Source organism: Neofelis nebulosa, chromosome 2, assembly GCF_028018385.1.
Source record: "Neofelis nebulosa isolate mNeoNeb1 chromosome 2, mNeoNeb1.pri, whole genome shotgun sequence".
Lineage (NCBI taxonomy): Eukaryota > Metazoa > Chordata > Mammalia > Carnivora > Felidae > Neofelis > Neofelis nebulosa.
In genome coordinates this window covers 164,667,850-164,682,859 of record NC_080783.1, presented here as the reverse complement: position 1 = coordinate 164,682,859, position 15,010 = coordinate 164,667,850, and the positions used below count along the sequence as shown (strand labels likewise).

The 15,010-nt window shown below is 36.6% G+C and overlaps 1 protein-coding gene across 11 annotated transcripts in view; it reads left to right on the top strand.

Annotated features, from left to right (window-relative positions):
* The first annotated feature begins 13,649 nt into the window (after positions 1 to 13,649).
* LRRC7 (leucine rich repeat containing 7) overlaps positions 13,650 to 15,010 on the top strand; it is a 560,700-nt gene continuing 559,339 nt past the window's right edge. For 4 of the 11 annotated variants that reach the window (XM_058717002.1, XM_058717000.1, XM_058716996.1 and 1 more), the window contains exon 1: positions 13,659 to 14,809. In XM_058717002.1, the coding sequence (XP_058572985.1) occupies positions 14,808 to 14,809 (2 nt within the window). In that variant the 5' untranslated portion in view covers positions 13,659 to 14,807. Of the gene's footprint in view, positions 14,810 to 15,010 lie in introns of all 11 variants that reach the window. The other 7 variants (XM_058717004.1, XM_058716998.1, XR_009258063.1 and 4 more) reach the window with 6 other exon arrangements.

Sequence of the window (15,010 nt, the reverse complement as noted above, 5' to 3'; positions counted from 1 at the left end):
AGGTATGGGATCGTAAATATGATAAATATCCCTGCCTGCATAACACTTATACCCTAATGGGAAAGGCAGTCATTATTTGTAGTTATAATGCTTCTTGTACAAAAGGAATTAATTTTACTCCTACACTGAATTAACATTTATATATGTAAGTTAATGATAAATAAATAACAATAACTTATAAATCCCTATCTCACACAGCCACTAAGCCCTTTTTAGGTATGGTTTTATTTAATATTCATATAATATAGACAATTAGATATCATTTTCATTTTATAAAGGGAGACATTGAGGCACTGGCATTTTTTTTAATGCCAGAATATGGGCAATAATTAGCAGAACCAGAAGCAGAACATAGAGTTGCCTGACTTCAATGTCTTATTCTTAACCTCATAACCAGTTACTTCCACTTGGTAACTTTCTCTAGTGTATCGTCAGGAATTTTTTTATTTGTTAATTAATTTTGTATGGCAGAGGAGAAGTTTGGGTTCCTTTAAATTTGTCTTATTTCAGCTTGTGTATAATGTCCAGGACTATAAAAACATCCAAGTTACCAAGATATTGAAAATGGGTATGTGAATAATCATAGTTCAAGAGGGCAATAAAGAGTATAAGTAGGACCCAGGACTATACAAATATAGTCCAAGAATATTAAATTTTAGTAAGGATAATACTTCATACTTAAGTAATACTTTAGTGAGGATAGTACCTAATAAACTTAGCTGTTATTTCAAGCTGTTTCCATATTCTTTTATAAATATTTTGTGGTTGCTTGGATCAATTATAAGAATGTAATTTAAGAGACCATGTCTTAAGTTCATAACATATCTTTCTGAGAACTCCAAAAGAAAAAAATAAAAGACTCAGTTTTCTTCTCTGTCGCATAATATAGACAGAGAGGTGCCAAAACCTTTAAAGGAAATGCTTGATGCCAGAGTTTGAGAGGTTAATAATGATTTTTATGATAGACACTTGTCCCCATGTACAATAATCATAATTAGTCTCTACTGCCTAGGCTAAGAACAGGGCTGGAACATATTCTCATATTCTCCAGAACATAAATTCTGTTATGTATATTCTCTACAGGTGCACACAAGCCTGCTCTCCTAAGGAGCTTTAAGATCTCCTGAGATTTGTGAGGTATGTAGGAAACTGTTGCTTGGATTACTATTTAGCAGTGGGTGGTTTTCAACATAAATTTGCAAAGGCTTAGAAATCTTCCCTTCTATATGAAGAATTTCCTGACCACCCTTGTCTGAAGTCATAAAATACTTCCCGTTGATGTATTCTTTCAGAAGTTGTTGTGTTCTTTCATAAATTACTACTTACATTTTCAAATGTAAGAGGGTCATCCTCATAGGCTGATATGACACTTTTCCCCTCTGCAGAAGTAGATTCCCCCATTGCTTGTTATGAGAAATCTAAATACAACCAGCATTTCCTCAATCTAGCCCCATTTGTGAAGATTTGATGGAGTCATGTAGCTGACTCATATGTTGGCATTTGACTCCCATAATCTCACCATCTGATTTTCTTCCCCAAACTATCTCATTCCCTGGTATATCTTCTATAATCCTGCTCCAAATGGTTGCCAATATCCTAGCCTCTACCTTCTTTGATTTCCCCTTTCTATCTGTTGTCAACACTGCCACTGCCCACTTTACTTGCAGAATAATGTATTCAGTATGAGCTTCTACACTCAGCTCTTATACCCAGCTCCAATACGTCAGAAAAATAACAATAATAATACATTTATTCAGTTGTTATGAATCATCACATCCTAGAAAATAATAAGAATTATAAATAACTTATATAGATATGTATATATACACATATGTGTGTGTTTGTGTGTATGTGTGAATACATGTCAAAGGATTTCACTCTACTTTTCTATGTTATCCATAGACCCTTGCACTGGGTAAACACTGTATTAAATATTATTTAGTTTGCTTAAATAGAATAGACCATCAGATAAAGTAAATTAATAAAAAAAAAGATTTCCTTATCTCCAATGCTTCTGGAAAGGGGTGTATTATTTATTCAGTTTTATGTTACTGGAAAGGAGAGAATCCAGTAGTCCATTTTAGTTAGGAGTTTTTCAAATACCATCTATGTGAACTTACTGGACTTTAAGCTCTTAGAAGCCAGAGACTTGGTCTATTTCATCTTCATTGTGAAAGGTCATGAGAATTTAGAGGCAGGAATTGATAGACACATCCATAATGGATGTAGTTTATAAAAGAAAAAAACTTGCATGACTGCCCTGCTATGTCATGAGGAAAGTAGGACAAAGATGGGAAGGAGGAAGAGCGAAGGTATATGCACATGTTCTGCCCATGTTTGTTTGTTGTTATTGTTGCTTTGCATATGTTTCAAACCTTATCTGTGTTGCACTTTGATTTACTTTGCCTGAGAGAGAAGTTATGCAATTTATGGAAAAAAAAAATCTTTAAGCTCTTGTGGTGGCATCATCAGAGAAAAGGTGTCTGGAGGTGGTGCATCGCAGAGCAGCTGGCTGGAGGTGCAAATAATAGACTCCTTCCTGGAAAACAACCACTTTAAAATGGAGTCTACCTTCTGGTTGCAAATTCTCGGCATCATAATGGGGCAAGGTAACAGATACTGGTATCAACTGTACACATTGTTGAATAAGCCTCATTAATTGAATAGACATTTTTACCTTCTTCCTATTCTCTGAGAGACTCAAATGCCCATGCTGATCCGGGAGCCGTGATACCGTCATTTATATTCTCCTTAAAACACTTAAAGCGTTTTGCATTAAATGTGTTGAACGTCATTTTACACAATTAACCATACCTTTAGTATGAAGTAGAATTTGGAAGCAGAATTCAAAGTTTTAATTTCGTGGTCGTTTTTATGAAAATCAGCTAACAACGTAATTTCCAAAAAAAAAAAAAAAATAGGTGTATTAGAGGGCATAAAAATGGTGAAAGTATAAAAAGGAATTTTTTTGTAAAATAATTTTGGTACAGATTGTAATTACAAAGACACTTAAGCACACATTGTGGGTAGTATAAGCCAGCAACTTCAATTTTAAATTAAGGAGTTTTTAATGTAATAACTCTGCTACCTATATAAAATGTTGAGTTATTTCTGGGGAAGTAAAATAATCTCTTTAAATTTAATGTTACCATAAGCATAGAAATCTTAAGTTATCCAGGTGTGTACTTTAGAGAAACAGGAATATTATCTTGACATATTTAAAGAATACAATACATAAAGGTTAAATAGCAATGGTAAAATCTTCCTGGTTATTTTAGATATGCATTTAACATTATAATACCTTATTAGGCTTTAGAAGATAATATACTCATCCAAAATCATTTATATAATGAAAGTAAACAAAACAAAACATACCGTTGCAGGTTTAATACTATAAATAAATTATATTCATAATGATTTTCATATTATCTATTTATTCTCAACCTTCCCAAATTCTTACTTGTTTTTTAAATGCCTTGTACATACAGAAACTGTATAGAAACAAATGCTACTCATTTTTATTTGAAATATCAAGCTTAAGACAAAATGACTGACAGTGAATTATATCTAATTTTCTCTTCCTATGCAGGAACAAATACACTAAGTGATCCATGCTCAGAGATAGCAGTCTATGGCATTTTCAGACAATGAAACTAGGAAAATGCTATTGAGCTTGAAGATTACACAATGTGAACTGTCAGTGTCTGGTAGGAAGAATAAGGTTATCAAAAACCCTTTGGCAATATCTATGTAATGGCCAAATTCCTGTCTGAACACTAAAACATTCCTTTCAGTCAACTAGGTGAAGGTTAGTTTATTGATGTGGTTTAAATCCAGGAGGATATCAGACATTCTCAGATCTGTGACCTTTTTCTTGGTAGAGAAATGAGAAGGAGCTGGGGGTTGGGATTGTGGGGATATGTAATGAATTGAAAGAACTTCAACACTTTTCCTTTTACCCCTAAAGTCTCATGGGATTTAACTAAAAACTGATTTTCTGTAGGGAAGATTTTGATTTCTGTACTGTTATCTTATTCCTGGTTATTTTCTTGCCACAGTTAGAAGATAGGATGAAATGAGACCATCTTATCCACTTACAAGTAATAAGGTAAACCCTCTGCATTTCAAATTTCATAAGAAGACATGCTTAACCTCAATTTAATAATTATTGCAGATATGCAAGTAATGAAATGTGCTTGTCTATTAGATTGGGAAGGTTTAAAAGATGACTGATACCCAAGATCAACAGTGGTGTGAAAAAACAAGAATTGTGATGCACAATTTATGACAACATGAATTAGTTTAACATTTTTGAGAGGGATTTTGGTACCATCTATCAATTTTTACATATTATCATTTTCAGTAATACTATAACAATTACAATATGACTATATTTTATATTATTATTAATATATATTTATATTATTATAAAATGTTTAGTTTATCAATATTTCAAAAAATATATGCTATATATTCTCACATAAGAATACAAATGCATGTGTACATGGAAATGCATCACAAAATTGTTACAATGGTGAAAAAATTACAAGTCCCCAATAGCATTAATAGGAAAGAGGTTGCATAAATTATGGTATATCCATGGAGTGGGATTCTATAAATCCTAAGAGAAAAGGAGATTACTATATTGAAACTGAAATAGAAGGATATTTCACTATATGTTAAAAGCAAAGAGCATGTTATAAGGCAACATACATAGTAAGAATACCTTTCTGCAGGATAAAATTAATAATATAGTTGTATATTACTATATGCTGAGAAAAATTCAGAAGGATACACCATTGTAATAAATAAATGTAGTTATTTCAAGGGAAGAGGTTATAGAGCATTTTAATATTTTACTTCATAAAACTTCTGCATTTCCTGGGATCTTAACAGTAAATATATATTTCTTCTATGATCGGAAAAGAATGAAAATATAAAAATGTCTGTCAGAGAAACAATTAGGTAATATTTAATATGTTCTTTTCTTTAACAATGCTATGTTGTTACTAGTCTCTTTTTCTTCCATAATTTTCTAGATTACTGAATTCACTGCTATATCTTTATCAAAGAGTCCATGTATTCCAAACGGGGCTAAATTTGCATGTTTTTTTCTTTTACGTCTCATATTTAAACCTTTAATTGGTAGATAAACACCGTTCGTGATTCAAGTTGTTTGCGATACTGCTATCAGGGGAGTTGGCTTTAATCAAATAATAACTGAATGCTATCTCATAGTTGGACCTGTAATAATAATAATAATAATAATAATAATAATAATAAATTTCATTTAGTAGAACGTGTTCATTATCTAACTGATGAAGATAACTGGTATTGAAAGAGATTTGTGCCTACACTAACCCTGAAAATATATTAGGGAAATCAAAAAATAACTAAATGTGTTTTTGCTTATTTTACTTAAAATCTATCAGTCAGTAAAGTCACCACACTATCATTTGTAACATCATGGTGGCAAAGCTCATACCCACTGTTACCACTTATAATAGCATGCTCTACAAAAAAGAAGTAAACAAATGCTATTTCAGCTAATTTCAACATTTTGGCAACGAAAATATCACCTCAAAAATTGTCCTGTAAACAGATAAATTAGTTCCACTTCCAAAGTATGGCAGCCTAAATATCATGAAAATACTTGAACAAAATATCTAGAAATGCTGGAGCAAAATAACAAACTGCTTTTATTTATTATTTTGCAGACAGAGAAATTCCAAAAATAAGATAATTTCTTAGAGGTCAAAAATTAAGAGAAAACAGAAAATTATAGTGATAAGTAGCATTTAATTAAAAAAAAAATAAACAAGTTGAGAGGGTACGTTGCCTGGTTGGCTTGGTTGGTAGAGCATATGACTCTTGATCCTGTGGTTCTGAGTTCAAGCACCACATTAGGTGTAGAGATTACTTTAAAAAAGAAGAAGAAGAAGAAGCATTAAATATTTAACTCCTCTGAAGGCATTATGCCACTCAGTAATCTAGAATGTGCCTATTAACAGGCAGCTAAATAGGATACTAGACCTTTTGCTTACGAAAGATGGGAGTTAGGGGCGCTTGGGTGGCTTAGTTGGTTAAGTGTCTGACTTTGGTTCAGGTCATGATCTTGTGGTTTGTGAGTTCAAGCCCTGCATCTGGCTCTGTGCTGACTGCGCAGAGCCTGGCGCCTGCCTGGGATTCTGTGTCTCCTTCTCTCTCTGCCCCTCCCCTATTCACGCTCTGTCTCTTAATACTAAATAAACATTAAAAAAATTAAAAAAAAAGAGAAAGATGGGAGTTAACTGAGACCTCTATTTAGAAGGTGGGAAACACATGAAGACCTACATTTTTACTAAAAGGTTAATTTAAAATTATCTACCCCTGGTAAACAGGGATTACAAGGTACATTATCTGCTTCACTCTTGGCTCTGAGTGGAGAAGAAAGTCTTTCTCTGAGAATTTATCATCACAGCCATCTCCTTTTGATCACTTGGGACTTATTTGGGTGGCCTGGGAAACCCATAGAAGTTATTTGGGTAGCTAGCTCTTCAGGGCACCTGAAAAAACAAATATAGATCCTTCTTGGAAGAAAACATCTTCAGACCAAGGTTCACATTATTTCCACATGTAACATCTAACTGAAAATGAGCTCAGAATCCAAGGTGATATACCACCCCGAATAAGAAAATAAGTCAGCACCCCAAATTAGACCCCTTGAACTTCAGATATTAAAACAAGTAGACACAGAATGTAATATAAAAGAGGGAATCAAAAACAGTAAGAAACATGACACTTTCAGAAAAGATCAGAAAGTTTTGATACATAAAATAGATTTTGAAATATAAATATAGTTAGTGAGATTAAAAACATAATCATGGGTTAAATATTACATTAGATAATTGAAGAATTAGTCAACTGGGAGAAAAAGCACACAAATTTACACAAAATGTAGCACAGACAGATGAAAGGAAAAAATGTTAAAGAGTGGTTAAGAGACATGGAAGATAAGGAAACAGGATAGGCAATGATGGAGGGGCAAAATATATCCAGAGAAAGGCCTCATTTTTTTCCAAAATGAATTTTTAATTCATAGCAGCATAAAAAATAATAAAGGAAATAACATTAGATAAAATCTAGGAAATAAAAGAAAGGAAACCATTCCTAAAAACATCAGTACTCACAGACAAAAAGAAAATATCTAATAGCAAGAATGAAAGAAATGATTGGCTACAAATAAATGGCAATTATATTGAGGGCAAATATTTCAGCAGCAACAATGAACACCAAAACCCATGAAGTAATATCTACAAAACACTGAGGAATAATAACCATCAACTTTGAATTGTATACTAGTTAGATTATTATTGAAAAATAAGGTGTAAGAAAGATTTTAATCTAACATAAAATTTTGGAATTTGAGTTTTTATAATTACATATTGTAAGATATCAGGTGAAAACTGTTAGGGAGAAAAATTCACTGAAATAAAATGTTATCAAAATCCATACAATAGGAAGTTATTCTTATTAATCAATAGTATCAAGACTCTATTTTGAACTTTGGCTATATTCCATGCTAAATATTACCATTCTGAAACATACTGAAATAGTCTAGTATGATTTATGTACTGAAAGGCATTTCTTTGGCCTTGAAGTAAACAAAATAGTGAGACCTAACCAAAAAATGCTTGGCTCCTGACTACATAAGATGTCTCACCCATTCCATGCTGCTTTTACTAAAAATGAGTAATTTAATCAACTCATCAAATTGTTTGGCACCACCATTTGACTATTTTCTCAGGCAAATAGACTGACAAGATTGTGCAGACTGAAAAAGAGAAAAAAACTTATAAAACAAAATTACCAAAGTTGTCACAGCTTGATATATCTTTCTATAATTAAATTAGGATTTAATTCTATTTAAATTTACCTTCAACATTTCCATCTCTCTTTAGATGTTATCTTACATAACAAAAACATACTCATAATATTTTTTTCTGGCTATGTCTATTTTCTCATCATTGAATGGAAAACTGTTCTTTCCTAGGAATTATTTTTCTGGACCAGAGCAAACTCATGATACTATAATTGAAGTCCAAGACTTGTGTTATATAAGAAAACAATTACAGATGGGCCAATATGACTTCATAATATTGACCATAGCAAGGCACTATTCTAGCAGGTATTTGATAAAGGAAAACTTGAAAAAACTTAATGGTAGCTAATTTTTCAGTTATCCATCTGAAGATAGGACAAAGCACAAAGCAGAAAAAGAACAATGAATTTTTTTTTGTCCTAACTTCTAAGGAAAGATAATTAGCATTTCTACATAGAAAACCTGGTTTAGCATAGAAAAAAAAATTAGCATTGCACAGATTCCTTAGATTAAAGGATTATATCATCTTAAGGGAAGTAGAGTGTTATATATGATCTGGATTGTGTGTACATGTAATCTTCTGAACTCTGGCTGGTTATGCAGTTTGAATTCCTAAATTTGCAAACCACTGGAAGTTCTTCAGTAGCTTATAGTTGTATTAAAAAAAAAACTTTGCTGGGAAAGACATCAATTTCCTACCTGTTTTTATAATTCTTTCTTCAATTAATAATAATGTACTATATTAAAATTTAAGAACATACGACTATACAATTGTAGAATCATAAAGACCTTTAGGATGCTTCAACTACAAATATAAATGTTAGAATGAAAAGTGTATTTTAAATTTTGTACATAGATATGAAACTACCTAGAGATAACAAAGATGTTCTCAATAAATTTTTATGCATAATATGTTAGATAACTCACAGGCATTGCTTTTAAAAAGAGATTTTATTCCTGTCAGTTGGTCTTTTTCCTCACATGTTATCTAAGATCACCTTCCTGTTAGACTACTGGCATGATACATTTAGTCTGAACTGCTTATGAGAGAGAATTGCCAATTTTATACAGCACTAGACAGAGCAAGGTCTTGGGCTTTCATATCTGTTATCAAGATATCTGTGGTGTGAAAAACATTAAAGAAACTCTCATGGATCTATACCATGCTTATAAATCGATATCCCAAAAGAAAGGATGAAGAAAAGTCAAAGACATTTTAAAGAAGAACAAGACGAGATGCCATGTTCTTCCTATATATCAGTATCAATTATGAAATGACAGCAATTTAGAACAGCTTTTAATTGAGACAGTATAGCAAGACAGATGGAACCAAATGCACAGGCCAAAAATTGACCAATAAGCTGGTATATGATAGAGGAGGCATCAGTTTCTCATGAGGAAAAAAATGGAAACAAAAATTGATCCCTTACCTCACACCATATACACAATTTCAGATGGTTTAAAGTCTGAAAGTAAAACATTAAAATTATGAAGCTTTTGGAATATAGTATAGAAAAAAGGTATTTTTAATGTTGGGATGGCAAAGGTTTTGTTAAATTAAATGCACAGCATATATCATAAAGGAAAATGCTGATAAAGTTAATAATACTAAGTTTAAACTTCTTTTCATAAAAACATCATGTTAAGGGCACCTGCATGGCTCATTTGGTTAAGCATCCAACTCTTGATCTCAGCTCAGGTCATGATCTTAGTTCAGGTCATCATCTGAAGGATCATGCCCCGCATCAGGTTCTGCACCGATAGCATGGAGCCTGTTTGGGACTATCTTTACCCTTTCTCTCTCTCTCTCTCTCTCTCTCTCTCTCTCTCTCTCTCTCTCTCTCTCTCCCTTTCTCTGCTCTCCCTCTCTCTTCCCCTCCCTTGTGCTCACATGCTCTCTCTCTCTCTCTCTCAAAATGAATAAAATAAATAACATAAAAAAACATATTAACCATATTAAGAGTGATAATTAAAGGTGAAAAATAACTGACAAAGGATTAGAAAGCAGGTCACACACACACACACACACTCCCCCAAAATTGAAATGAGTGAGGTATATAAACCAAGAAATTCAAACTAGAATGTGGATTATTAATAAACCTATGAAAAGGTGTTCAATCTATTAAGTAACCAGGAAATTATGCATTTAAACCATAATGAAATAACCATTTCACAACACTAAGACTAGAGAATGTGAAAATATCTGATAATACCAAGAACTAAAGAGATGTGGTTCAAAGGAGACTCTCATAAATGATAGTAAAGAAGTAAACTGAAAAGAATTTAATATTGAATATACTCTACAACCCAAGAAGTCTACTTGTAGGTGATATGTAAACTAGAAAAACTCTCATACACATACATAAAGAGATAAAAAGAGATAAAAACAAACATGTTCACATCACTTATGAAAGCAAAAATTGTCATCAGAATGTGAATATGATAAATGTATCCAATCAACTATCATACAGCAGTAAAAATTAGTGAACTAGAGTGACACCTATGAAGATCAATTATTCTTAGAAACACAACATATTTTAAAATATCAAAAGCAAGTTGCAAAAGAATGCATACTACATTATATTATTTATATAAGGATTAAATTTCCAAAGCAATGCAAAAACATCATTAGCAGTAAAAGTGCGTGAGATTTATTTATGTGCAAAGGTATAAATAAACACAAAATTTAGGAATGAGGTTACCTCTGAGGGGTGAGGAGGCAGAAATAGAAGAATGAGAGAGGAAGCTTCACTCTTTCCCTCTTCAGGTGTGCGGTAAGTACGTCAGTGTTCATTGTATTTTGTATACCTTAAATATGCAAATTAATGTTTAAAAATAATTATCCAGATAGATTAAAAACCACAACAAAGAAGCATTCACTTTAGCTAGAACAGGTTGTTAATCTGAGAGATTAGTTTCACAGTAAAGGCCATGTAACTAATTTGAGGAAGAATTTTAATGATTCCTACTTCCTATTCAGAGCTTCTCCCCAGCTTTTCAAAAGCTAACCACAACAATGCAGCCCTTCCTATCCTTCTTGTACCCCACTGATACTGATCATTGTTATTAATAAACCTATGAAAAGGTGCTCAATCTATTACGTAACCAGGAAATTATGCATTTAAACCATAATGAAATAACCATTTCACAACCCTAAGACTAGAGAACGTGAAAATATCTGATAATACCAAGAACTACCGAGATGTGGTTCAAGGGAGACTCTCATAAATGATAGTAAAAAAGTAAAAATAACTACCAAACTCCTCCAGCTATTTCAAATTTTAAACATGTTTGTCTATTTTCCCAACGACCAGTATCTAACTAAGCTATTAACAGTTGGTAAAGCTAAAAGTGTTGTGCTTCCCATAGTAGTTTTACTTTAATGAGGAATTGCCAGAGAGGAAATCTTTTAAGACAAGGGTGACATTTCAGGCCTCCAAAGAGAAATATTAGGAAGATAGTTGGCACTTGATTGTTTAACATCACAATATGTCTTTATTCTCTAGGAATTTAATCCTGGGAATAGATTATCATTTCAAAAATTGTAGTAGTGTGAGTAAAAGGGATTGATTAACAATTTACAAAATTTTATAGGGGTGATGTCTAGCCATTCATAGATGTAATCTGAATGGCTAATCTGGTAAAACTACCTCAATCTAATATTTGAAATTGTTGTTATTTCTGCTTTTAGACCTCTGCTTGAGTGACAGCCTAAGGGTATTCATTCATCTTTCTCCGATTATCACACAGTCATCTGCATTTCCAGAGGGTTGATGACAGAACAACTTGGAGTTTAAAGACAGCACCTGTATTTGCATTTCAATAGTTCCATAATTCTATGAAAGCATTGACATCTCTTCAGTGTGCCTCATTGTTTAAAGAGTGAAGGTAGCCACATTTGTTCAGGATTCATAAATCTTAGAAAAAAAAATAGGCCATAGTATCCAAAGCCTCTTCTTCAGAAAATATTCATCTCCCTCCTTTTCTTTTTTTAAATGCTAAAATCATGTTTGTTAAAAACCATAGGTACTACATCCCATCTGTACATATATAAAAACTTTTATCCATTTGGGTCTTTATAACCTGAAATCAAGGTTCGAGGATAAAATAAAAGGAAAAGGAGGACATATAGTTTGAAGTATATTAAAAGGACATCATCAATTTTTAATTTGGAGTTTCAAAACATCTGTCTCCCTATTGGGAAGGAACAAGTTTGAGTTAGGGACACAGTTCCACGTAACACAAGGGAGTTAACTTTATTGGTGGGTATGTAAGCAGTTACTTATAGTCAATTATGATTTTAAGTAGAATGATTTTTGTCAAATATTTTGGTACAAGAGAATGAATCCTAGAGGAAAAATAAGAAATTCTGAGTTCAAATACAAGGCACCTGGGGACCTTTCTGAGTTGAGCCTTTGTACCCTTCCTGTAAGTGTAGGTAACATTATCCACCAAGTACTTTTAGGAAAGTGAAAATTCTGTGTAAACTATATCAAAAAAACCCTGGAAGTTTATAAAAGACTGCACAATTGTATAATTGTTGTGTGAGGTTAGTTTTTTATATTTTCAATCAGTACCTAAAATTTTTCATCTGACTGCATCCAGCTGAGACACTGAGATGTGGTAATACGTTTACAAGGACAAAACTATGGGTGGAAAAGAATAGAGCTCCACAGAGGTCAATTCAAAAATTTGTCATTTTAACATTCTTTTTCCATCTCCTTGCCATTTCAGAACCGTTTCTCTTTGGTGTTTTATAATACATTTTAAAAATGATCTGACTTTTTAAAACATATTCTCTCTTCCATATGCAAATGATATCGAATACTGGGAAGGTGTCCTTAAAAGTCAGCCCACCTTCATGGCCCAGGTAAAGTGGGAAATAATCCTCATTCTTGGTACTCTGCAGATTAGATGTCAATCTCCGAAGTATCTTCCTAGCTAATCCCAGCAGCCAGGAAGGTTTTTGACCTTGAAGATTTTAGCATTGCAAATCTAAGAATATAAGCAAGTGCATTTTCTTTTTAGCAAACTCTGAGTTTACATCCACCCCAGAGTGGCAATTGAATGCCATGCAGCCTGACTGTATTCTTAGGAAATGGAGATTCTTTCTCTTCCATGTGGAGGAAACAAAAAAACCCTATAGCCTATATTGCACAAAAGAATGATTCCAGGATAACAAATCCAGTTTCAAAGAGAATTCATCAGATGGGTTTAAAGAATAAAATAGAAGTCTAAAAATAGTACTAACTTCATCAGTATGTTTCTTAACATATTGCTGCTTATAAGAGTTTAAAGAGAAGTGTGTGAGAATAAAGTGTCTGTGTGTGCCTTTATGTGAAGGAGCTAGGAGTGTGTGTGTGAGAGTGTATGCTCATGGCAGGAGGAGTGGCGGTGAAACCATGAAGGGTAGTTGGGAAACCCCTTCTCTTTTTGCGCACTCCCAGGGTAGCAGCCCTGGCCACAGAATGAGAAGGAAATGTCAGAGCAGGCACAAAGGTCGCTGCCTTGACTGATGTGAAGTGACCGACCCGCAAGCAGAGACTTTTCTCCTTGGCAGCCAACAACCTGCAGCAGGAAAGGCGGGCGGGGGAGGAAACCCCGAGGAGGCGCTCCTGGCAGCCTCTTTGCTGAGATAGCAGGAGCAGCAGCCTGCGGAGCCACGAGCGCAGCGTCACTGAGCTGGTGCGGGTGCAGGGGCGCTCAGGGAGGCGCAGAGGCCCGGAGCCGCTACAGCCTCGGAGTCGCCCGCGCTGCAGGACGCCGCGCCGCGCCGCGCCGCGCCGCGCCGCGCCACTCGAGCGCCACGGGCCAGTCCCGCAGCAGGAGGAGCGGTTGGCGGAGCGCTGCCCTGCACGGTTCCTTGAGCACCTGCCTAGCCCACCGCGAGCTACGGGAGGAACCCAGAGATCTCGGCCTTTTGTCCCGTTCTCTAAAAGCAGCTTGTGAGCAAGCCCGCAGAAGGCGAGCATCTCAGTTCTCCGCCGGACTGGGATTTTTCTTCTCAATTTGGGGGAGCCCGTGTGTAGAGGTCAGAGAGGCAGGCGAGGATCCTCAAAAAGGGGCCGAGGGCTGTGAAAGTGGGCACCCCCTCTTATCACTGGAAAATCTCCTTGACATTTTTCACACTTTGAGGCAGCTGCAGCTGGTGTCGTCGGAAAAGGGGGTGGGAAAAAAGAGAGGGGGCGGGGAGAGCCGGGAGACACAGCCAAGAGCCACGAGCGGCGCCTCCTCGCCTGCCAAGCCTGGCACCTGTGCGCCGAGCCACTGCACGGAGGAGGACCCCACTCCAGGAGAACCTCGGGCTTGAAACCACGGACACCCAGCCCCTGGGCAGCGGGTTCTCGCCGGAGGGACCTGCAACCGCCCTCTCGGACCGCCGCTGTCGCCTGCAGACGCGGGAGCGCTCGGCCCCTTAGAGCCGCCACTGCGCCGGGTCCTCGGGGATTCTTGCCCAGCGGCAGGCAGGGTGTGTTAGAGTTGGGTGCACGATTCGCCTTCTCTGCTCGCCTCTTCTCCGCCCGGGATTTATTGTCTGTGGAGCCTTCTGGGGGTGGGGAGGTAGCTGCGCCTCCGCCACCGCTGCCGCCGCCGCCGCCGCTGCTGCTGCTGCTGCGGTCGCTAGCGCGGCGCGCAGGGCAGGCGGAGGCAAGGGAGTGAATGCGCTCCTGCCTCCCTGGCCGACGCTTTGGGCTTCCCCTCAGCCGCTTCCCGCCGGAACCTCTCCAGCCGTCCACCTGAAGGGCACCGGCATCATGGTCTAACGCGGCACCTGGCTGGAATCCCCTTTCTCCTCGTCTTCCTCCTCCTACTCCACCCTCCTCTCTTCCTCCGAGGACCCTCGTGCCCACTCCACTGCGGACCCCCGAACACTTTAAGGAATAAGCCTTGGCAGCTGCACGATTCACTCTCTCTGGAACCTCATGGGCAGTTTCTCCCGCCGGCGATGTGAGTAGAACACTCTTGTTTCGTGGCCAGTGGGGGCTGCGGGGGCCTCGCGGTTTTTGGCCTCGGCGACCGTGTGCGCCCGAGGTGTGGGACATAAGCCCCCGCGGGGGGAGGGGTGTGGGGGGAGGACACGAGTCTTCAGCGCTCTCAGGGAGCTGCTCGAGAGGTGGCCCGCGGAGGCGGCGGGGATGTGGTAGGTTG